Here is a 22,949-nt window from a genome sequence, read left to right as displayed (position 1 = left end):
TTAAAATAAGGAAGCAGGTTCTTCCGATTTTTTTATGACATTATTAATAAAAGTCTCCTCGTCAGAGTTTCCTTGTGCAGCAACACATGTTCTAAACAGATGGAGGCAAAGAAGAGAGACAGAGCTTATTTCAATCAGATAAAGCTAGGTGTCAGATTAAAGCGAGCCTTTTTGGCACGTAGCGTTAGATGGAGTACGTGCACTGAGGTTAACTTAGGACAGCTTGCTCATCTTCACAACAGATAAAGCTTTATTACTGCAAGATCCAGGTTTCGTGTTCTCTCAGAGCTAACCATCTGCTTTTTGTTTGATGTCCAGAAGTACATGCAGGAGGCCCGCAGCCTGGGGAAGAACCTCCGACAGCCCAAACTGTCCGATCTGTCTCCCGCCGTCATCGCCCAGACCAACTGGAAGTTTGTGGAGGGGCTGCTCAAGGAGTGTCGCATGAAGGTAAAACATACAACCGCAGCAATGACCTGTGATTCATCACTTCAGTCAGTTACTGACATCCTTACTCATCAAACATCAAACACACCCTTCTCTCATGGGTGTCATCTCTCATATGCATGCAGGGAGTGACATTGCTGTAGTTTTATCGGAATCAGACTGTTGGTGATAAAACAAAATTCTGAGCACTGAAATTCTCATCTGTTGGTCATTGCTTACAGCTCCCACATTCAGTCATTGTCACTTTAAACACTTAAACACAGTCAAAACACACAGATCTCAAGTGGCTGGACCAGTAAAACCACTGCATAGTAACATTTATTTCTTGATGACTCAAGTGAAATTAGTGCAGTTTCAAATCAGTTTTTTACAGATTATTTTGCACAGAAGCTGCTGATTGATGTTTAGTATATGAATGTTTTAAATATGATATCTATTCATTGTCTTCAATAGAAAAGTATAAGTAAATAGCCTCATACTTTGCAAAGTATGTTTGACAACCTGATGTACATCTTAAAATAAGAAATAAAACACTCAGAGCGCATGCCACATAATCACAGCATGAAAAGCCCAAAAATAAATCCTTAAAAAAATAAATAAATAAAACACTTTCTTTTATAAGTGAAAAAATATGAGTTGATAAGCATAAAACACAGTTGCTCTCTTCAGTACACTCAGAGGTTTTGCTGCTACAGTCTCATTTGGTTTGGTATGAGCCGTAGTGTACAGTGGCTAATGTTAACCTAACAGTAGATATAGCTGTGTAACTTTCTACCTCTGCTACCTCCACACTGCATTTTAGCATTTATCATCATCTAGTTATTGTCTCTTGTGGGATTTATGGTCAGAACTTAAAGAAATACAGTAGTAACACTGTCAGTGGACTTTCTTTTTTCTTTGTGCAATTTAGGGACTTGTTCATGTACAGTAGTTAAATCTATTACAATCATGGGAAGGTATTATAATAGAGTATGATAGAGTATGACCCTGCTGATATCATGATCTGTAAATACATGTGACTACAGTTTACCTTTATAACCAATTTTTGATCAACTTTTGTTATTATAAATATATTGTAGAGGGTTTTTTTGTATCATGTGACTTAGCTAAACTCCAAACAGCTGATAGCAGTAAAGGGTCCCACATGAGATTAAAATAGTTTAAAAATACTGACCAGTTTTTAAATCTGTTTTAGTGCACACATAGAGTATAATTCATTTCATAACACCTGTGTCGTGTGTGTGTGTGTTCAGACAAAGCGTATGCTGGTGGAGAAGATGGGCCGGGAGGCGGTGGAGCTCGGCCACGGCGAGGCCAACATCACCGGACTGGAGGAGAACACTCTGATCGCTAGTCTGTGTGACCTGCTGGAGAGAATCTGGAGCCACGGGCTGCAGGTCAAACAGGTCAGTACGAACACACACACACACATATCAGATATATAATACACTAACTCATACTCCTGCTGTCAGTGTAAACACATCGTGGATGGAACATATTGGATATTGAGGCTAAGAAGTTATTGCCTGATAAATCCTCTGTGTGTGTGTGTGTGTGTGTGTGTGTAATCTGTCAGTGAAAGCATTAGCTGTATGTGTTAGTTGTGTCTGTTGGGATTTTGACTCTCTGACACACTATTTGATACCTCAGGGGAAGTCGGCCCTGTGGTCCCACCTGCTGCACTTCCAGGCTCGAGAGGAGAAGCTGGAGCAGCAGCACGCAGAGTCACCAGGTAAGACACACACACACACACTTAACTGTGTCTGTAACACACATTTCTGAGTGTAACCCAGCCATCATGATTATATCCCGTTTTCCCTTCAACAGTGTCACATGTTCCTGAGAGGAGGAAGTCTGATACTTCCATATCAATGCCGTGTCTGCGTGTGTCTCTCATACAGGACATGAGGTACGTGCTGCTGTCTGCTCGTCATGGCAACATGTTACTGAAGGTTTACTCATGATTCGAACCTTGGGAGATTTATATGGTTTACACATTGATTATGCAAAGAGTCACCCTCTATCCTTAGACCTTCAATTCAGATAAGGAAAGACTCCACAAACAAACCCCTTAAAGCTGCTATAATTAACATGTATGAAATGTCAGTGTATAATGTCATGGCTCATAGTGATGAACCTACAGAGAATTATCAATAACTCTACAGCTCCTCTCAGCTTTACAGAGCTTTATAGTTGAGTTTCAGCTCATTGTTTAGCTGTCTGGCTGCAACTTAACTGTTCTGGTTCACTCTCAGAGCTCTCATAGCGTCATTTTTGGAGAAAAAGCTGTAAAAAAGCCACTGTACACTACCTGTTCAGCACTAAAAGACATACAGACACAGTTAGCTGTAGACATAGTGGAGCATTTAGCAACTAAAGAGCCAGATTTTACCCTCAGGACCTGGTAGAGAGTAAAAACAGAGCTAAAAGAGAGTGAATATTAGGCTTACATGTGTCTAAATGAATGATGATGTTGCTCTGTTACTGCTGGATCAATACGTGCAGGTTGATCAGTGAAAAAAGTGAAAAACCAAGCAAAAGGTGGCTTGTAACAGAGAAGGAATTCGTCTTCCAGGACACACAGTACAAGCTAACAGAAGAACTAGGAACACAATTATATTGTTATGTAAGTAAAGTACGTAACATATTCTAAGTATTAAGTGTAAAAAGTAGAAGAAAAGTTGTTTGAAATAAAGACTTCCAGGTGTGAACACTAAACCAGCTCCGTACTACAGAGACCTGTAATGAGGACAGGCTACACATCCAAACACTTACTGTAGTAAGGCTGATGGAAGTCCAGACATCCAAAAATAAATGACAGCAGTTCATCACTCAACTCCTGAGAGTCACTGAACATTAGACTGATGAGGGGTCCAACGTGCAGGAAACCTGTTTTTACAGCGTTCATCACTCAGTCTTCTCTCTCTGTCTCTCTCTGTCCATCGTGTGTCTCTTCAGGCACATCCAGAGCATGTCAGAGATTAAGACAGACGTGGGACGAGCCCGAGCCTGGATCCGTCTGTCCCTGGAGAAGAAGGTGCTCTCTCAGCACCTCAAACAGCTGCTGTCCCGACAAGCCTTAACCAAGTGAGCACGCGCGTATAATCAAATAACTCACGTGATTTTTTTTTTGTGATAGAAAGCGGAGGCTTGAACAGCAGATGGTTTAAATATTCTCCTGCCCACAGGAAGCTGTACAAGCGTTACGCCTTCCTGCGCTGCGAGGAGGAGAAGGAGCAGTTCCTCTTCCACCTGCTCTCTCTCAACGCTGTCGACTACTTCTGCTTCACCAGCGTTTTCACCACCATCAGTGAGTTCTCTTCACTTCACTACCAAACAGAAATCTCAGCTCAGTACAGTTATAAAGCTTTTCCACAAGTGAACCACAAGCTACCATGGCAACTGCTGAGTGGTGACAAGCTTAATAAATCTAATAAACTTAGATTTTGTTTTGATTTAATTGAAATAAATGGATGTAGAAATAACTACATCATGATGCCGATTTGTATAAAGTATGAATTCATGCTTTGTCAGGTCTGACAACAAAAGGACAGGCAGTCAACTTTTAAAATGCTTGTTTTATGAATGAGAGATCTGTTCAATCAGAGCTAACATTGCTAAAACTGTAGCTGCTCCATCCACACTCAAAATATAACATCATCTAAAGGCAGAAATACAGCATTGAGGTTATTTTTAATACATACATACATCCACATACTGTGTAACTTTAAAATGATATAAACTCACTGCCATTTAAGATGTTTATTATTTATGACAGCAGGTAGGTTGTGTGTGACTCCGGTGTAGTACAATTTAACAAAAAAAAAAAAAAAAAAAGCCCCAAAGCATCAAATCTGAATGGTCAACTCACACCAAACTAACTTGGTTTTCTTATTTCACAAAAACTCAAAAGACCCAAATACATGCACACAAGCACTGAAGGGTTTTCATCATTTTCATAATATGGTCTCTTTAAATGAGGCTCGTGACCTGCAGCAGCTGACTAACTGTGAGAAGGTCTCAGTGACTTTTTTCTTAAGATATTTTGTGAATACAGCCCAGAATTTTGGAGTAAAAACAAATCTAAACATACCTAAATTGTTCATTATACAGTTATAATCCATTGTAGCTGCTACAGCTAATGATTATTTTCATTATCCATTCATGTGTCGATTGTCTTCTTGATTAATCGATTATTTGTTTGGTCTTTTAGAATGTCAAAAAATGGTGAAAAGAGGTGAAGAGGCAATCTAAAATGTCTTATTCTGTCCCAATAGACAGTCCTCAGCCCAAAGATACTCAGAAACTAGAAAATAGTCACATTTAAGACGCTGGAGTCAGAGAATTTGGACTCAAAACAATTAAGCATAGTAGCAAAATAGTTGTAGACTAATGGAATAATTGACTAATGATTGCAGCTCTAATCCATTACACTGATAAACTTTGTGTCCACATAAGTACAGTGACCCTGTTAGTTGAACAATGAGGTGAAGTTGAATGTTGAATGAATCAGTATTCACAGAGATATCAGGAAAAACCAACACAAACATGTACCTTATAAACAAATGGAAAGACGCCTCAGTGACTACCTGTAAACCACCACAAACCACCTGCTACATCCATAAAGCCTTTCCCATGCTCACAGAGAACAGCCTTTTCCCGCTCGCTCTCCAGTTATTTGGTTAATGTCAGCTGCTGGATGGATGGAGCTGAACATGGATCAATGTCTGGCCCAGCTATTAGTATGAATAAACCATGAGGGTGTATGTACAGTTTAATCAAAGATTTAAAGCACCATGTATTATTCAGTGTTTGCACACAGGCCAGATAAGCCTCTAATTTAGATAGATGAACACATACTGCACATGTGTACACACACACACACACACGAGCACGTGTGCAGTATCTGATCTGTTATTCAGTGTGTCTGCTCTGAATCTGACTGGCCCACTTACACAACCTACATTGAGCCTAATTAACATGTTAGTGTTTGTTTCTCTGCTCTAGCGGGCTGATGTGTTGTTTGTCCCCGCAGTGATTCCATACCGCGTCGTCATCATCCCCATCAAGAAGCTGAGCAACGCCATGACCACCTCCAACCCCTGGGTGTGTGTGTCGGGCGAGCTGGGAGATTCGGGCATCATGCAGATCCCAAAGAACGTCCTGGAGATGACCTTCGACGTGAGTAACCTTTGACCTCTCACCAGCTGGACAGTCTGTGTCTGCCGCATGTGCGAAGTTTGTTTTTTTGTGTGTTGATGCGTTCAGTTTCTCACCTTGCGTTCACCTCTTTGACTGTGAAACATCACACTCACACTCTGCATGCAGCAGCACTCACACTAAAGGTGCTGCAGCTAGTTTACAGGTGGTGTCAGCACTTATACTTCATTAAAAGATCACTGCAGTGAGTGTATTGCTTTTATGTATAAGTTCACTTAAATACACTGTAGGTGGATGAAATATTTAATATGTATCATTCTTTTGTGGTTACACCATTTGACATTTTCAGGATTTTTGATTTAAAAATGGTGCAAATGACATAAAACCAACAAAAATGTACATTTTAACAAACCTGATGCCCCTTTTAAAATGTTTTAACATATTTTTGAATGACTCATTTTGTCAACCCTTATTTGTCACTGACCCTTATATATAACATACAGCTTCCCATGCTTTTAAGTGCTGAAGGGATGAATGTACATTACATAAGAGAATGAAACTGTCACCGTTTCTTTCTTTTATTAAAATAACAAGGCAGCATTAGTCATATGAGGGTATACATGTTTACTGCTGTCAATACAATGAGAAAAGCAGCACACCTCTTACATAAAGTGAGAACCGCATCCTGCTGACTCAACAGATTTCTCATCATCCAGAGGAAATATGGCTGAGGTAAAAATAGCTGCTGCTTTATGAAATAATCTTATTATATAAGCTCGAATCTGAGTAAAAAAAGTTAGTAGAAAAAGCAGGTCAGTTACTGCCACAGCTGCTGTTCTGTCTACTGAGTTGGGAGATTTCAATAATCAATGAAGGCACCGTCTGTGTGATCCGTGCATCAGAAACAATGTTACATAGGTTCAGTGATCAAAATGATAAGTTACAACTTAAATGTAAACAAGTCTGAAGATGTCTGAGTGTTCCTGCTGTCACCCTGCATGTCTGTCTGGTGCATGTTTGCACTGGTGAACTTCTTCTTCTGCGTGCATGATGGATGACGTTTCTCGCTGTGCTTCTGTGATGATCTCCACACCGCCATTTTATTTATTTTGTTGTCGTCCATCCATCGTGTCTTAACAAGTGTCTCCATCTCCCTCAGTCTGCTTTCAGGCCTCACACGCACATCTCCGCCATGTTCAAGGTTAGAGGAAGCCCCTGCCTCGCTGCCTCCATCTCCCATCATCCTCTTCATCCTGTCTCTTTAAAAATGCTTCTCATTGTCTGTCTGCCTGTTGTTGTCCTGCAGTCGGCCCTTTATATAAAGACAGTAACCAGAAAGTGTTTAGAATGTAGAATACCACCTTAAATTCAGGGGCTGTCCTGTGTTATATTCCATACATGCACTGTCATCACTAGCACTGCTTTGAACTATAAGAGAAGTGGATTAGTGATAAATAATCACTGTAGCTAATTATTAGGACTCACTTAAGAGTGGAGACTTGAGCACAGTGCATGCTGGGATATAGCGTCCTTGAAAAGGAGTCCACAGATAAAACAGGAAAATACAGCACATTATATTATTCATTATAACCAAAACATTTTAATGATTTTCAACAAATTCAATTTAATAAATGTGGAAGTTGTCACTCTTATCTCCACTGCAGCAGCAATAACAGTGTGTGGTAATAGTTAGAGATGTAGAACAGGAGTGTGTGTGTGTGTGTGTGTGTGTGTGTGTGTGTGTGTGTGTGTGTGTGTGTGTGTGTGTGTGTGTGTGTGTGTGTGTGTGTGTGTGTGTGTGTGTGTGTGTGTGTGTGTGTGTGTGATTGTGTGTGTGTGTGATACAGTCAATATAGTAGTAGAGAAAATGAATGCTGGAGGATGGTTGGATATTCATTTAAAATGCTTTGCTTTAACTCAGTTTTCTTTCTTCTTTGTGTGTGTGTGTGTGTGTGTGTGTGTGTGTGTGTGTGTGTGTAGTGTCAGAACCTGGGGAAGCTGACCACAGTGCAGCTGGGTCATGACAACGCAGGGCTCCTGGCTAAATGGCTGGTGGACTGTGTCATGGTGCGCAATGAGATCACAGGACACACATACAGGTGAGAACAGCAGAATGCTCTCATTAGTCTTTAGTTTAAATCATTTCCATAAGTTCCAGAAACAGCTAGATGTTTCATGCAGGTATAAACACTTCAAAACTTGTAATAGTTTGCTGATTGGTCTGGTTTCCACTGTCAGTGATTGTTCTCCACACTAGAATCTCTCTAATTAGTGAAAACTGAACACCATAAGGTTTAAGCTGCTTTCTGAGGTAAGCATTAAGTCACACCTAATTAGGTTGTAGAGCAGGTCCTTTTAAAACCAAGCAATCAATCCAGCTAATAGGCTGATGATTGAACAGGATTTAAAGGATAAGGCTGCTGTGATTCTACTTCTTTCTAATTGCCAACAAAGTCACAAGTGTGTTAGTTTCTACTGCACATATAAATCTTTAAAACATTTCATAAATATGTATTTTCATTTTTTCAGTCAGTAATGTCCTAAAACAGCTGGTCACTGTAGTTTTAACACATGTTATTCAAACAGGAGGGAATAATGCTTTTTGTTCAGGGACTATATTCAGTAGTATTAATAGTATATGCTGCTAACAAAAGTAACTAGATGTAGTAAATCAACCTGCAGGACAGAATAAACACATCCATCTCAAACCCCCCGTCTCCTCCAGGTTCCCATGTGGTCGATGGCTGGGTAAGGGTGTGGATGACGGCAGCCTGGAGAGGATTCTGATAGGTGAGCTGGTGTTACCCAGCGGAGACGAGGATTCCGGGAGGGGTTGCCGCACGCCCCCACCGCAGAACTCACCATCACAGACCAGACGCATCAGCATCACATCACTGTCTGGACGAGGATACAGTCAGTACCTGATAAAGAAAATATGTCTTTATTTATGTTGGGTTAAGCTGTTCAGTACAAGTTTTATCTGAATGAAGCTGTTTGCTTTAAAATGTATTAAATAATTGTTTCTCCACAATTAGAACTAAATTACATTTGTTCTTTTCAGGAAAATATTCTTTGAAACTATCAGTCAGCTTTACAGACCTGTAATGTGGAGGCTCGAGTGTGTTTATACTGTTTCATTATTATTGTTAAAAAAAATTTTTAAACTACTTCATTAAATTTAAACTGATTCATTAAATTTGCCTTTAAAAAAAAGTATATGCTATTTAGAAAGTACACTTTCAACATATTTAATAGTTAATTAATAGGATTAATAATGATTAATTTGCAAATGTAGTCATGTTTTCATTATTTTTACTCCTTCTAAAACTTTAATTTTCTTATTAAGCCACCATTAAAATGCTAATTTAAGTCATTTTTTATGCATCAATGGATTAATTGATTATGAATAAACAGTAAAAGTCTCTGATTATTCCATTGATACACCCCAGACTTCATTTCAGAGCTCTCTTCTCTGCTCAGAAGGAAATGATGGTGGAGAATAATTTAATCTTTTATTCATCTAACTCAGCCTAAAAGTGGTCAAAATATTAATATATTGAATCTAAAAATATTGAAATGAATCTTTAAGATGCCTAATGTGAAAGTTTCAATCGTAGAACTGTGTAGTCCATGTCTCTAAGAGTCTTTATTGCGATATCAACAGCAGCATTTGTTAATGAATCAGACAGCCTGAGGCCCAAAGATACTGTTCAGTGTGTGTGCGTCACAGAACATCCCATATTCATCATCCTGACAGGTGTCTTTTAATTAATGACACAATATTATCCTTCTGTCCATTCATTCAGCTTTATGTAACTTTCTTCCCTGGGGGAGTTTCCTTCTCTGCCTCTGTCTACTGAGGAGTACAGGTTGAAGGCCCAATCACACAGCTCGCTTTGTGTTAACTTATCCACAGCTGTCAGGAACCGGCAGTGGAACATGCTCACACAAGAACCAGGAGACAGAGTATTACACTGTGCACTTAGCTGTAAGACACAAGTTCACATTATCTTAAGAACAAACATAAGAGGATAAGCTTCCATTGCAAGAATGTGGTGCTTTAAAACCCCAGTATAACATACAGTATAACAAACAGTATAACATACAGTATAACATACAGTATAACATTAAAAAGCCGTTTGGTGATGATTAGATGTTCATGTTGATGTTTTCCTGATTCCAGAACCAACCTCGGCCCAAATCCAAGAGGCCATCGGTGAGGCGGTGAACAACATCGTCAAACACTTCCACAAGCCAGAGAAAGAGGTGAGTGACTCTTCTCTTTCTCTGTGTCCGATAATGACCGACATCATTTTATCTTTATCTTATTCACTGCCGTGCTTCCTGTGAACCTTCTCTCAGTGACTGTGTTGATCGTTTTGTCAGTAAAGTGTTGTTTCATGGTCTGTGTAACAGCAGTCGTACTTCCACTTCACTGGAAACAGATGTTTTACAAATGGCTCAGGCCACCGTTACCCAGCACACTTTAAGTGCTCTCTGTCAGCAGAGAGATGGAGAGAGATGCACGCAGCCGTGAAGGAGCTCGGACGGCGCCGTGATCCGAGGCTCTTTCTTTCTTCTCTGGTGCTGCCATCTCTTCAAAGACAGCAGCCATGACAGTCTGACACAGAGAAGCTAGAAAGGAAGATTTAAACTTCCCCTCCACTCAAAAATAGGTTTCTCTTACTGTTATTACAGTTAACTGATGCAGAATGATGAATGAGCAGTTTATTTTCACATTCATCTACTGAAGGAGGATCTAACTAGGTCATTTAACCTTTTGATGGAAAAAACTATGTCAGAAATTCATTATAAAGCAGATAATTATATTTATAAAGTCTGGAGGGGATCTTAAAGATTTGTCATTACACTTTTCCTCAGATAACAGTGCTATCGTTCCTCTACTGACCTCATAACCTGCTCAAACTGCAGGATAATTCATCATTTAAATACACAATGAGGATAAATAATTATTACTTGGCAAATGTAATCATGTTTTCATTATTTTTTTTACTCCTTCTAAAACTTTAAGTGGGGGATTTTCTTATTAACCACCATCAAAAACTCTAATTTACATAATTTTGTATGTAGCCTGGTATTTATTGATTATGATTAAACAATAAAAGTCTATGATTATTCCATTGATAATCATAGACTTTTGATAATGGTCAGATTTGTTCAGTTTTCAAATCAGACGTGGGAAAAAGATTGCATTGTGGGAAGTGTAGGATTCAGTGTTTTTGGAGCTTGAACCACACTAGGGATTAATAGTCAGCATATCTCTGTCTGTGCTGCTTTGATTTCTTGTCTCCTAGGAGACTATGATAAACACTGACCAATGCAAGCAGCCTTTCCTCAATCTTATATGAGTTCTGCTTTTTAATGCCGTTTTGAGCATTTTGTGTTCCTCAAAACTGGGCTCAGTTGTGTCTCTCTCTGCAGTGCTGATTTGTGTTCTCTGTGTGTTTGGTGTGTTCATGCAGAGAGGCAGCCTCACCGTCCTGCTGTGTGGAGAGAGCAGCTTGGTGTCTTCTCTGGAGCAGTTCTTCCATCACGGCTTCAAGTCGGCCCGGCTCTTCCAGAAGACCGTGTTCGTGTGGGACTTTGTGGGTGAGTGTGGAGCTGCAGCACCACCTGCTGGTGTGAAGATGAACTAAAGGGATGTTTTTATAGAGAACCAGCGTCCCTTTGTCAGAAATATATACAAGTCTTAATCAAAATGCATTTATCATTACACTTAAGTATACTTGCAGAGCTTTGGTTGTGCTCTTTTTTGGCACATTTGTGTTTCAGCTGCTACATGTCTGCTTCAGGGAAGGACCTGCATCACTAAAGTATCACTAAAGAGTATTATATTTCATCACTGAAGTATAGATTTGTGTTAATATGTATGGATCAGCACAAAGAGGAGACGTTAGGATGTGAAAGGAAACAAACTCTGAGTCTGTTGTCTCCTCCTTCCTGCAGAGAAAGCCGTCGCCTACATGGAGTCAGCTGACCAGATGGGAGACCTGCAGGAGACAGCGGAGCCCCTGGGGATGACCTGTCAATCACTCTGCCACTACGTCAACGCAATCAACTCCACCCCCAGGAACATCGGCAAGGACGGGAAGTTCCAGCTGCTGGTCTGCCTCGGAGCCAGGTGGGTTTTTAACTCCAGCTCATCTACTGTGGACATGTCTGCTTTATAATTCCTCCAGTTTGAATACATGCACATTTGCACGCTGACTGATAATTCCCATTTAGTTTAATTTGATAAAGATTTAACTATTTTTGAATGTCTTCTCCAGGAGTAGACACTTAAAACATCCATTTTCTTTTCTATCTATTTTTATTACTGAAGCTTTAAAACCGCAGTTAAGATTTATTGATTTATTTATTTTTTATTAAGATTGATTCTTTTTCTCTATTGTTCTGACCACAATCTTTTCTATGCACTTCTTTTTATAAGTTTCTCCCTTTCTCACTATTATTGTATTATTGCCTGTCAGTATGAAACAGTTCTGGTATACTAACAGCAAAAACCATGTACCATATTCTGCAGGGACCGCCTGCTGCCTCAGTGGCTCCCCCTGCTGGTGGAGTGCCCAGTGATCCTGCGGATGTACGAGGACACTGCGCTGCTCAGAGACAGAACCACTGTCAACGCCCTCATCGGAGTCCTGGAGACGCTCCACGACTTCCCCATCACACTGGAGGCCTCGCTGGTCAAAGGCATCGACCTTTAACACCAGGGGGGGGGGACCAATCATCTCTTCATTTTCCCCTCACTACCACCTTCACCTCGACTTTTGCCTGCTTATAGCCCATTGGCTCCAGGATTATCACACACGGAGGGAATGAGGGACAAGAGACCAAAGCAGCAAGTTCAGCTGCTTCATATGAGAAGTCAGTCAGGGCTTTGGATGCAGTATTATTACCACACCTCTGCTCTGAAAGACTCTTTTTAATAAGGGACCATACCAGTGATTATTCACATTTACTTCATTAACTACAAATCCTACAAATCTAAATTTTGTGTACAATTCACCAAAATACTCCATTTGTTTTTAGATTGACTTTCTACCTTCCAGGCAGTTTCAGTTCAGTCAGTCCACTATGAAAATGACTTTCCTAAATCTCGTTTCCGAGACATAAATCTTTTTAAAAATACAGCTCCCTAATATGTAATTTCATTTTTTAAAAAGGTTCATTAATTTCCTGAAACAGCTGGTCACTGTAGTTTTTAAAAAAGGAAATAGTGCATTTGTTGGGAACTATTTTAAGCGGTGGATGAATCCACGTTTGGAGCTCTAGTGAGTATTTCTGGCAGCAGGACAGTGTTACAAGCCAGATGCACTGATTTAAAGATGACTTTTAAACCACTGGTATGGTCCTTTTAGATTTTAGTCGAACATTTAGTTTTTAAAGACCAGCAGCAGATGTTTCTCTGTGTGTAGCTAGCCCTGCTTCTGTAGGTACACCTAGATAACCCGTGTGCTAAAAACCCGTAGTCTCTCTCCTCGCTTGCGACTAGTGGTTTATAGCGCCACCATCCCCACTCCCTAGTTAGCATTAGCATTAGCGACGCATGCCTATGGGATGTGGAGAGAAGAGACTGAGCGATCACTGACACACTGGAACGAGGAATATAACACAACAGATAGAGACGGAGGTCTGCACTGTAACCTACTGACTTTAACACAGTGCCGTGTTGTTCCAGTCACCAGCTCTCCATGCTTCTCTTCCTTTCTTTTCATTGGCTGGACTTGTTTTTTGGGCCATTCTCTCTGCTTGCGGCCAGTGGATGAACACAAAAACTGATCTCAGCGATGTGGCTCAGAGTCAGGAGCTTCCCTGTGGCTGCATGGACATTCCTACCCAATGACGGGCCTCGATATGCCGTGTCCATGTGTGTTAGTTTGTCATATTTGAAGGATGTGTGTGTGTGCGTGTGTGTTTGTCCTCCATTTATTTTTATATCTTCCATCTACTGTTTCCTGTATTGTACCATAGGAGAGAGTGTGTGTGTGTGTTTGTGTGTGTGTGTGTGTGTGTGTGTGTGTGTGTGTGTGTGTGTGTGTGTGTGTGTGTGTGTGTGTGTGTGTGTGTGTGTGTGTGTGTGTGATTTGTGTGTGCCTCACACAGTCATAACAGTTTGCCAATATCGTCACTTTTTTAAAATCATGTTAACTTGAGGTCCGCTTATTAGCTTTTTAAATGCTTTTAACTGCATCTAATGTTCTTTATCAGCAGTTGGAGTTTGCTCAGCTTGAATGGAGTTGACTCAGCTGCTTTCAGTAGGGAACTTTTTGGTTGAAAGCTCTCGCAAAAGCTAACAAGTGGACTTTGAGTTAATATTATTTTGTCAAACTACTATCCTGAAGGTCAACCGTGAACTTTTACACAAGCAAGAAAAAAAAAAGTTCCATTCTTTAAATCGATGTAGTAAACACTGGAATACAGACATTAACAGAGTGAGTTTGGGGTGAATCAGCCACCTTCAGTTCAAATATTAAGTGAAACCTAACAGATTTAATTTCAGCATAATAATGCAACATTCGTTTTTATATGGTACGAGCTCCCAACCTGAAAACGCAGAAACTATCAGGTCATTAATACTTTGACTTTAATTCTTCACGTCCTACCAGATGAATAACAAGGAATGTCCCTTTAAATTCAAGTTCCTACTTGGGATGTTTTCCCAACTCCCACAACTGTGCAACTATGTTAAACATTATGCTTGTACGCAGCACTGTAATGCCAATTTGAAGGCATAGATTTTTCTTCATTTTGGGAAATACACTTATTTCGTGTGGTTAACCTAGATTAGCATAAAGACTGGAATCAGGAGCAAATAGCTAGTCCGGCTCTGTTTACAGTTCCTGGCTGTAGTCTCTTTACAAGCATGAAGGTACCACACCTGGCAACCTCATCACAATTAAATTCCATCTCGTAACTTCCTCCAAAAACCACAAATTATCATTTTCACATTTCATTTTTTTTTTTACCATTGTATTAATTAGTGAGCTTTAGAGGTTGTTATTAGTTGGGTTTTTGAACTTTAGACTGAGCAGGGCTAGTTGTTTCCCCCTGCTTCCAGTCTTTATGCTAAGCTAGGCTATCCACATTGTGACTCCAGTTCTAGAGTCTCATATCTTTACACACAAGTCATGAGACTGGTGTCAAAAAACTGTACACCAGTGGTCTCCAACCCTCCTTCTGGAGAGCTACTGTCCTGCATGTTTTAAGTATCTCTCTACTCTAACACACCTGACTTTAATTATTAACTTGTTATCAAGCAGCTGAAGCTTGTCAAGGGCTTGATAACAAGTTAATAATTAGAATCAGGTGTGTTAGAGGGAGGAGATACCTAAAACATGCAGGACAGTAGCTCTCCAGAAGCAGGGTTGGAGATCACTGGTGTACAATGAAAGGATTAAGGAGAGAATAAACAACTCTTAATTCATTTTCCCATTTTGAAGGTTCAAACTCACAGTAGTCAGTAACTGTGGGTTGATGAAAAAAATAAGCGTTTTAATGCTTACTCTTAAATCATAAAACTGGTTGTTTTTTTCATTGTCAACAAATCCCAAACATCGAGTGAGTCGGTCTCAGTACTTTTTCTGACTTCCCTTCCCAACATAAATCTTTAAAAAATTGGTCACAGATATATTGCTCCACTTTTTAAAAAGGCTCAGTTATTTCCTTAAACAGCTGGCCACTGTAGTTCATAGAAAACATTACTTCAAACCGAAGGAAATGGCGTATTTGTTGGGGACTACTTTCAACTGCGGAGTAATACACATTTAGTGCTCTAATGAGTATTTTATTGGGTTTAGAAGTGGGTATGCATGCACTGTACTTGTGGTTTTTAGATACACAGATGATACTTGTTGGTAAGAGCCATACATTGTTGGTTTTGGTCTTTTCAAAGGGTTTGTTGACAATAAACTATAGAATATTAGCCATATCCTTTAAAGAAGTGGCCTGCAAACCTCAATTCTAGTCTATGGTCACAAGAGAGCTTCAAGCTAAAGTTTTGTCAGGCATAAAAGGAAGGAACTGCTTTTTATCCATGATATTAAAGACATGTATTCATCCCTCACTTTCTCCAAACACACACAAACTTCATCTGTTTTTCTACTTTTAGCAACAGTCTACAAAAATAACTGGAACTTTTTTTTTTTCTTTGTACAAATGTTTCGCTCCCTCTTCAAGTTTTGCTGCATGAGAGATTTTTTGCCACTGTTGCCACTTATACCGTCGTCGAATCCTTTCTGAGAAATGGTGTAAATATTCTCTTTAGTGCATGTTGACTTTTAGACTGAGGTGTTTTTATCGTGATCCTCTCTGATGGATTCTAGATGGAAGATGAGATTTTTTTTGGGAGGGTGGGGGGGCAAAAAAAAGTTTTCCAGTCCAACTTCCCTGTTTTAATCTGCAGTATTTCTTGCTGTTTCCAGTATTGAGTCTGTGAAGGACGACGTAGCCTGTCATGGTTAGCTTCGAATGTCTTGATTTCATGTATATATTAATTTAATAGGAATTCATTACGAGCTGGCAGCAGCACTGGTATTTTAAGGTTAATAAAGCCTGTGGAATAACTGGAAACATTTATGTCCTATAACCACTGTTTCAACGTCGTGTGTTTTTTGTTTTTGTTTTGTTTTTTTGGTCATGTTTTAACCTCCGTACTCCTGCTGCCTAACCTGCAGGACTATCTACAGCTCCACAGCACAATAACAGATTCCTCTGTGTCGTCCTGGATTTGTTTGAGTACAAACTGCTACAGAGACACTTCTGGTTCATAGGAAGTGTGCAGCAGACCCTGAACGCCCCCTGGCTGCATATTGGAGGACATGCAATATGGACAACTGAGACCAGACTACTGCACACATTGCTTACCCAGGCGGTTGTTTTGTCACCTGAACATGACAAGTGGTATTAAACCCTGGCGTGGATGTGCTCAGACAGGAAACAGGAAATGCTACTGACAGCTATGGCGACGGCAAGAATGCCAGCTGACAAATAGGGTTTCATGTCTGTGTCGGACTGACTACTCTGTTCTGATATTTATTATGCCTATTTCAATAAAAACACCCAATGTGCTAAAGGTGTCAGGTGTGTGTATGTGTGTCCATGAACTACACTTCATACATGTCATCAATAATAATCAGTATATAGAGGATTAGTGCTCCATTATCTAGGCAGAAGCACAAATTATTATTTTTTTCTATAGTCATATAAGTTTAGTTATTAAATTGTAGGACTAAATGTAGTGGGCAATATAACAGGAATATTAGTATGAAAGACACAAATTCTGTGTACATGTATGCACAAACTGTCAGGATTAAATAAATATAAATGTGGAATTTTGAATGGTAAAAATATGTTTTTTTTACATTTAGTCCAAGTTTGTTTTTACACCAACAACATAATTACATTTCATATGTGAAATGCCAAAAAGCCACATGTGCCTACACAGTATGTGAATTAATGAACATGTGAAATGACCAATGTGAGAATTAATGACCACATCATATAAAAAATGTAACTGTTACAGAAGAGCCTGAAACCCACTATACTGAAAATAGTTTACAGGAACCATCTTTTGGGTTAAATTAAATTCATAAATGTAATAATTGGAGTGATATTTCTGCATAATTGTATGTGATATTCCTTTAATGTGGTTTGAATGTATGTATGAGGAGTAATCACTGCCAGTCCTGGCTAGAAGACATTATGAGTGTACGCCTGCAGGGTCAACATACTGTTAAAACACTGTTTACCCCCTTACATAACCTACATGTTACAGCATCAGCAACACTGACAACCATATTCTGAGCACAGACAGTTACACAAGATCATCAGATGAATCTAATTTAAGCAGAATATATTCACCAGATGGTATCATCATGTAACTGATAGTTATAATAGTGAGTAAATATTATTTAATAGTAAAGCACTGAAAAAGAGGAGAAAATCATTTTGCTGTGAAATGTAGTTGAAAGTCCCCTTAAAAAAAAAAAGTGGTTCTTGCCATAATTTTGTCACATACTGAGCCAACAGCCAAGAAAAAAAATATCTGGTCAAAGAAAAATAATAAAAAGTAAACTGAAATGAAGCCAAACAAATATTGTATTGTGTAATTAATAAATCTATTCATGAATTCTATATGATTACGCATCTTGTTTTATTTATTTATATATTTCTAGCTTGCCTGTCCTCCAGCTCTCTCCATGGCAACTGGTAAACCACCTTTTCCCGCGTAAGCCCATTCCTTATATGGACATTGTTATGTGCGTACCCAAACAGTCTATGGTGCGTACGCACGGTTACGTCACAGCTGCATGCAAATCACGCTGATTGAAGAAAAATCAGAAAATGGAGGCGCGTACATGGTAACGTAGTGCGCCTGCGTGGACGTTTCTACTACGGACACACCAGCTGCGTCAAGCTTTCTAAATGTAATCGCTTCTATACAGGAAGTAGAAATACCTAGCCTTCAAAATAATTGTATTGGTGTGTCCTAAAAAGTGTTCATATTGTAATATGTTTTAATATAAATAAAAGAAGAGGCGTAACGTGTATTTAGAGTCTCTCTTTGTGCTTGTCAGTGAGCTCTGAGGAGTGCTGGAAGCAGTGTGGTAACGCTTTCCAAACGCCTTCTCGCGTTGGTTGCTTTAATTTTAAACTGGAAACCGGAAGTGACTTTTGTGACACGAGTAAGATCTTCGTGAGTTAACGCTTCGGCGGGCAATGTAACGACTGATGGTCTGCAACAGCGTTGTTAATGGTGAAACGAGAAGCAGTTTCCTATAAGAGCTCTTTTTTTTTGCCGCGGAGGACACAAGTGTGAGTCGCTGAGCTTTTCACTTTGATACAAGGTAAGTTTATTATATCACTTGTGTGCTAAATCACAGAGTTTTTCTTCAGAGTGTGTTCGGAGTGTGTTATCGGAGTTATCGGAGGATGGTGTCTTCTGAATCACATCTCCAAATAGCCACTTCAACAAAGTCAAGTGTTGACTAAAAGTGTTCAACTTTGAGCTTTTTACCACATAAGTTGCACTAGTAGTAGTTGCAGTAACGCTGCTGGTGTGTGTGTGTGTGTGTGTGTATGTGTAAGAATGTTACTGCTGGCACGTTGACACACCTCACTGTCTGTCTGCAGACTGTTTAATAGTTTAACGGTGTAACATTAGCTCTCTGCTTTGTTACTCCACCAAACATAACTTTAAAACTTTAAAACTAACAGTAATGTTTGAGACGCCATGAGGCAACTTTATTATGTCTCCGCATGCTGACGGTGTGGCTCGAAGAAGACGAGCCCACTGACGTGTCCTCTTTGTCCGGATAGCTGCTCAAAACGACACTGGGTATAAACGTGAAGCTAACTAAAAGTGCTCAAAGTGAACCGCGTTGTGTTTTTACAGAGAGTGTGTGTGAAATATGGAGAGTAAAGCTGAACTGGGCTTTGTCGCCTGGGTTGGTGGTGGTGGTGGTGGGTGTGTTTACTGCGTCAGTGACCAGCCCCCCCATCAGGAACATTTAAACAGTGCACCTCACACACACGTCTCAAACTTCACTTTCTAACACATAAAGGAGCTTGCGAGTGTTGACAGTGATGCTAGTGTCCACGAGCAGCTTATTTATGTTTTTTTTTTAGCATTTCTAACCAGTCACAGTGAGGATTTATAGTCGTGTTGCTGAACGGCCAATCAGCGTTTATATGAGCGCACATGTAGGAGAGAGGCGACTCAATACACTCAATTCAATTCGATATAACAGCGTCAAAGGACATCATCTCTGACGGCATTCAGTCATAGCAAGAGGTGAATGTCAATTCAGTGTCAATCAGACGACGTTAAAACCGTCAAATTCGTCCATCGTCTGCTGTTTAGCGGCTTTAAACGTCGGGCTAGAACTTGACTAGTGTGCAGCAATCAGAGCAAGCACGCCGCCTCACGCATCCATCCTGCTGCTCAGCCTCAGCCAGGACAGGATTACACAATCACTGGCAGCACATGGCGTCTCCAACACGATCACATCCCAGAACCATGCGAACGCATTTCAGCAGTCGGTGACACATTTATTAACAGCTCACATATCTCTACATTGTAGTCAGATTGAACATTTTTGCTCTTTTTTTTTTTTACTATTTAATCTGACGTCGCTGACACTAGTAAATGACATGAAGTGAGTGTGATGCACGTAAAAAAAAAAAAAAAAAAAAAAAAAAAAAAAGTCTGTGTGATTGAGTTGTTTTTGTCGACCAGCATCACCTCGGCTCAACATCCCGGACACATGTCTAGCCTCCAGTTGCATCAGCACCATGATTGCGTAAGAGGCCGCCGGGCCGCACTGTTCCTCCCTGCTGATGCTCAGCCCTGTGCCCGATAACCTGGCTCATTCACTACACACACACACACACATACACACACACCCCTCCTCCTCTTCTTCCCCCCTATGTCCACAGGAGAAGAGGGAGGGGGTCGGCTTAAATGGCATATGACGTAAATGTGCATATTACTCACTTAGATCCTGCTATTATGTTTCCATTTGGCTCTTTGTGGAGCTATAAACAATGGTTATAAATAGTATGTAACATTTGTAATAGGATGTAATATGCTTATCTGTTGTGTCAGTCTTCTGGTGACATTACTTCACTAGATTTAAAAGTTTGATTTATCATCTTTTGTTACGTTATGAATTTGGCCCATTTTTCCATGGCAAGCATCCCATCTATAATGCCATTCTTTTCCTTCCCAGTAAGTAAGTGTCATTAACTGTCGCATGTGTTTGTGTTTCTCTTTCACTTGCAGATGTTTGGCTTCCACAAGCCGAAGATGTACCGGAGCATAGACGGCTGCTGCATCTGCAGAGCCAAGTCGTCCAGCTCCCGCTTCACAGACAGCAAACGCTATGAGACCGACTTCAAGAGCTGCTTCGGGTGAGTCTGCAGCACTTTCCACAGGTCCAGATGTGTGAATAATAGACTAAAGCATCACTGAGGTTTCTGCTGTGGTGCTGTTCTTGTAGAGACCTCCTGACTCATTCATTTACCTGCTTTTATTCTCTATTGTTAAGCACGCCTAACTCACTCTCTGACACATCCAGCTGTGTTTAGACTGTGCTCAAGCCCAGTTTTTAGTCATGGAATGTGTCACAGCTCTGATGATGACTTACTTTCTGCTGACTTGCATGTTGCCAAGGCCTGTTGTCATGGTTATTTGTGATTTAGCACGAGGAGCAGATTTCTGTGTAAAATGAATATTACATTATTTCCAGTTGTAGTGGACGCCAAAGATACAAGTAAAAGGTGTATTAAATATGCACACTAGAGTTTCTTTTGATCTAATAATGCACGTATAGAATGGATAAATCTGATGGAGTATGGTGTGTGTGTGTGTGTATCGGTTTAATGCTCAGCTGGTGTGACTCTTCTGTCCCTGCAGGCTGGGTGAGGTGCGTTGCGGCGACATCTGTAACGCCTGCGTCCTGCTGGTCAAGAGATGGAAAAAACTTCCAGCTGGGTCCAAGAAGAACTGGAATCACGTAAGAAAACATTCAGCAGCATCACACTCGTAGAACTTTTTTACGGTGCTTCAGCTCAGACACTTTGTGATTCTGAAACATCTGACTTTACACCGCTTACCTGTGTGGTCCCATTACTCAGCTTGCGTTTCTATAAATGTTTATAACCTCGTTTCCCGTGTGGTTCCAGGTGGTCGACGCAAAAGCAGGGTCGAGCATGAAGTCGATACTGAGGACGAAAAAGATGCACAAGAAGCTGAGGCCGAGCCAGATGAGTCGAGTGCAGAGTGAGCTGAAGAGAAACAGTAAGCAGACAGTACTGACTTACACTGTACTATTAACATTGTTAATACACTGTACAGTTAGTGATGTTATATCTAAGCCTTTTTTTCCAATACTCCCACTCTCACTGTGGGTGGTAGTGGTGTATTTTAAGAGAGTGACTTGTCATTGTGTGACTGTATGTGGTTAGTTATTGTAATAAACCTGAAACTGGCTGCAGATAAAAACCTACACAACTGTAACAGATCACTAATATATGTTCACGTACATATCATCATATCATGTCAGTGAACAACTTCCACAATCATATGAACTCTACTCATACACTAAATAAAACTTACAACTAAATAAGACAGGACAATGACACAGAGAAATAGATAAAGACATTCACATTTAGCTTGCTCTGACTCATTGCTCACTACAGTTCTGTATGTCTTAATTCTTATTTTCAGTTTCAATGTTTCCTGTCACTGCTTTAGTCAGACAAGATATATTAACTCCAAGTTCAAAAAACAAGTCACACACATAATCACACACACAGGTCACAGCAGGAGACCTGTCTGAACTTAGTGTAGAATATTAATGTGTGAGGTTATATAGAGAAAGAAATTGTACCAGCAGATGGCAGCGTGCACTATTTTATAGCACAGGTTCACAATTATTAATGACATCACACTTGTGCCATGTGCTGTTCATAACTTACCACACTAGCTCCGACACTTTCTGCGCACACACACACACACACACACACACACACACACACAGACACACAGACACACTGCATGTTTTGTGAGAGATTAAACACAGGTCAGCCTTAATTTGATTCTGCATACAGGACTGTTACACACACCTCACTCACTCTGAACTGATGACATATAAATCATCCAAAAAAAGAATTCAGTCTAAATTAATGTTAAATTATGTTTTAAATTTAGCAAAGCTGAGTTATTTCATGTTGTGACATTTTGCAGAACAGTAATCAAACACACTATATTATAGAGAACAGCATGTTTAGAACACGTTCTTATTGGATCTCTGTATAAAGTGAATTTGCAGGCAGCCAGTCTGAACTGTGACTCTTCAGGTCAGTAGGAAGTGTTGTACTCATCAGTGTCCTCTGTGTCCCACCCAGACTCTGACGCCCACAGCACCACCTCCAGCACCTCACCCGCTCAGTCACCCAGCTACAGCAACCCATCAGACGAGGGCTCGGACACGGAGCTTTCAGCCAGCAGTGCCCTTCCTCCAGCCTTCTCCTTCCTGGACCTCACCTACTGGAAAAGGTAACCATCTCTTTCATGGACTCAAACTCCCCCCCCTTCACTCTGATGCTCCCGTTCATCCATCCAACCAATCCAGTTCATGAACGCGCACATAAACTCCACACAGGCATTAGACATCAGTCCTCTGAAAAACATAAAAATGTTGCGGTTTTTATTGGATCTGTAGTCCAAATGTGCAGCAGCTCATCACACAGTCAGCTCTTGCTCTGTGAGTGAGGGCTCAGCAGGTGCAGTTCAGAGGTCAGATTTATTCTATTCC

The 22,949-nt window shown here is 40.3% G+C and overlaps 2 protein-coding genes across 4 annotated transcripts in view; both read left to right on the top strand.

The window, feature by feature from the left end:
* Positions 1-15,986, top strand: part of LOC134004757 (DENN domain-containing protein 5B-like) — an 81,828-nt gene extending 65,842 nt beyond the window's left edge. For 2 of the 3 annotated variants that reach the window (XM_062444138.1, XM_062444137.1), the window contains 14 exons: positions 319-450; positions 1,701-1,853; positions 2,098-2,179; positions 2,275-2,356; positions 3,406-3,534; positions 3,636-3,757; positions 5,483-5,628; positions 6,767-6,808; positions 7,588-7,706; positions 8,333-8,520; positions 9,791-9,873; positions 11,091-11,217; positions 11,575-11,749; positions 12,152-15,986. In XM_062444138.1, coding sequence (XP_062300122.1) covers positions 319-450; positions 1,701-1,853; positions 2,098-2,179; positions 2,275-2,356; positions 3,406-3,534; positions 3,636-3,757; positions 5,483-5,628; positions 6,767-6,808; positions 7,588-7,706; positions 8,333-8,520; positions 9,791-9,873; positions 11,091-11,217; positions 11,575-11,749; positions 12,152-12,335 — 1,764 coding nt within the window. In that variant the 3' untranslated portion in view covers positions 12,336-15,986. The remainder of the gene's footprint in view (positions 1-318; positions 451-1,700; positions 1,854-2,097; positions 2,180-2,274; positions 2,357-3,405; positions 3,535-3,635; positions 3,758-5,482; positions 5,629-6,766; positions 6,809-7,587; positions 7,707-8,332; positions 8,521-9,790; positions 9,874-11,090; positions 11,218-11,574; positions 11,750-12,151) is intronic. The other variant, XM_062444136.1, reaches the window with a different exon arrangement.
* A 2,368-nt stretch (positions 15,987-18,354) lies between these two features.
* LOC134004801 (SIN3-HDAC complex-associated factor-like) overlaps positions 18,355-22,949 on the top strand; it is a 5,708-nt gene continuing 1,113 nt past the window's right edge. The window contains exons 1-5 of the mRNA XM_062444196.1: positions 18,355-18,476; positions 20,414-20,541; positions 21,047-21,146; positions 21,316-21,430; positions 22,519-22,690. Coding sequence (XP_062300180.1) covers positions 20,414-20,541; positions 21,047-21,146; positions 21,316-21,430; positions 22,519-22,690 — 515 coding nt within the window. The 5' untranslated portion in view covers positions 18,355-18,476. The remainder of the gene's footprint in view (positions 18,477-20,413; positions 20,542-21,046; positions 21,147-21,315; positions 21,431-22,518; positions 22,691-22,949) is intronic.

Source organism: Scomber scombrus, chromosome 22 (genome assembly GCF_963691925.1).
Source record: "Scomber scombrus chromosome 22, fScoSco1.1, whole genome shotgun sequence".
NCBI classification, from domain to species: domain Eukaryota; kingdom Metazoa; phylum Chordata; class Actinopteri; order Scombriformes; family Scombridae; genus Scomber; species Scomber scombrus.
The sequence above is the reverse complement of the archived record's forward strand: the minus strand, read 5'-3'. Positions and strand labels throughout refer to the sequence as shown.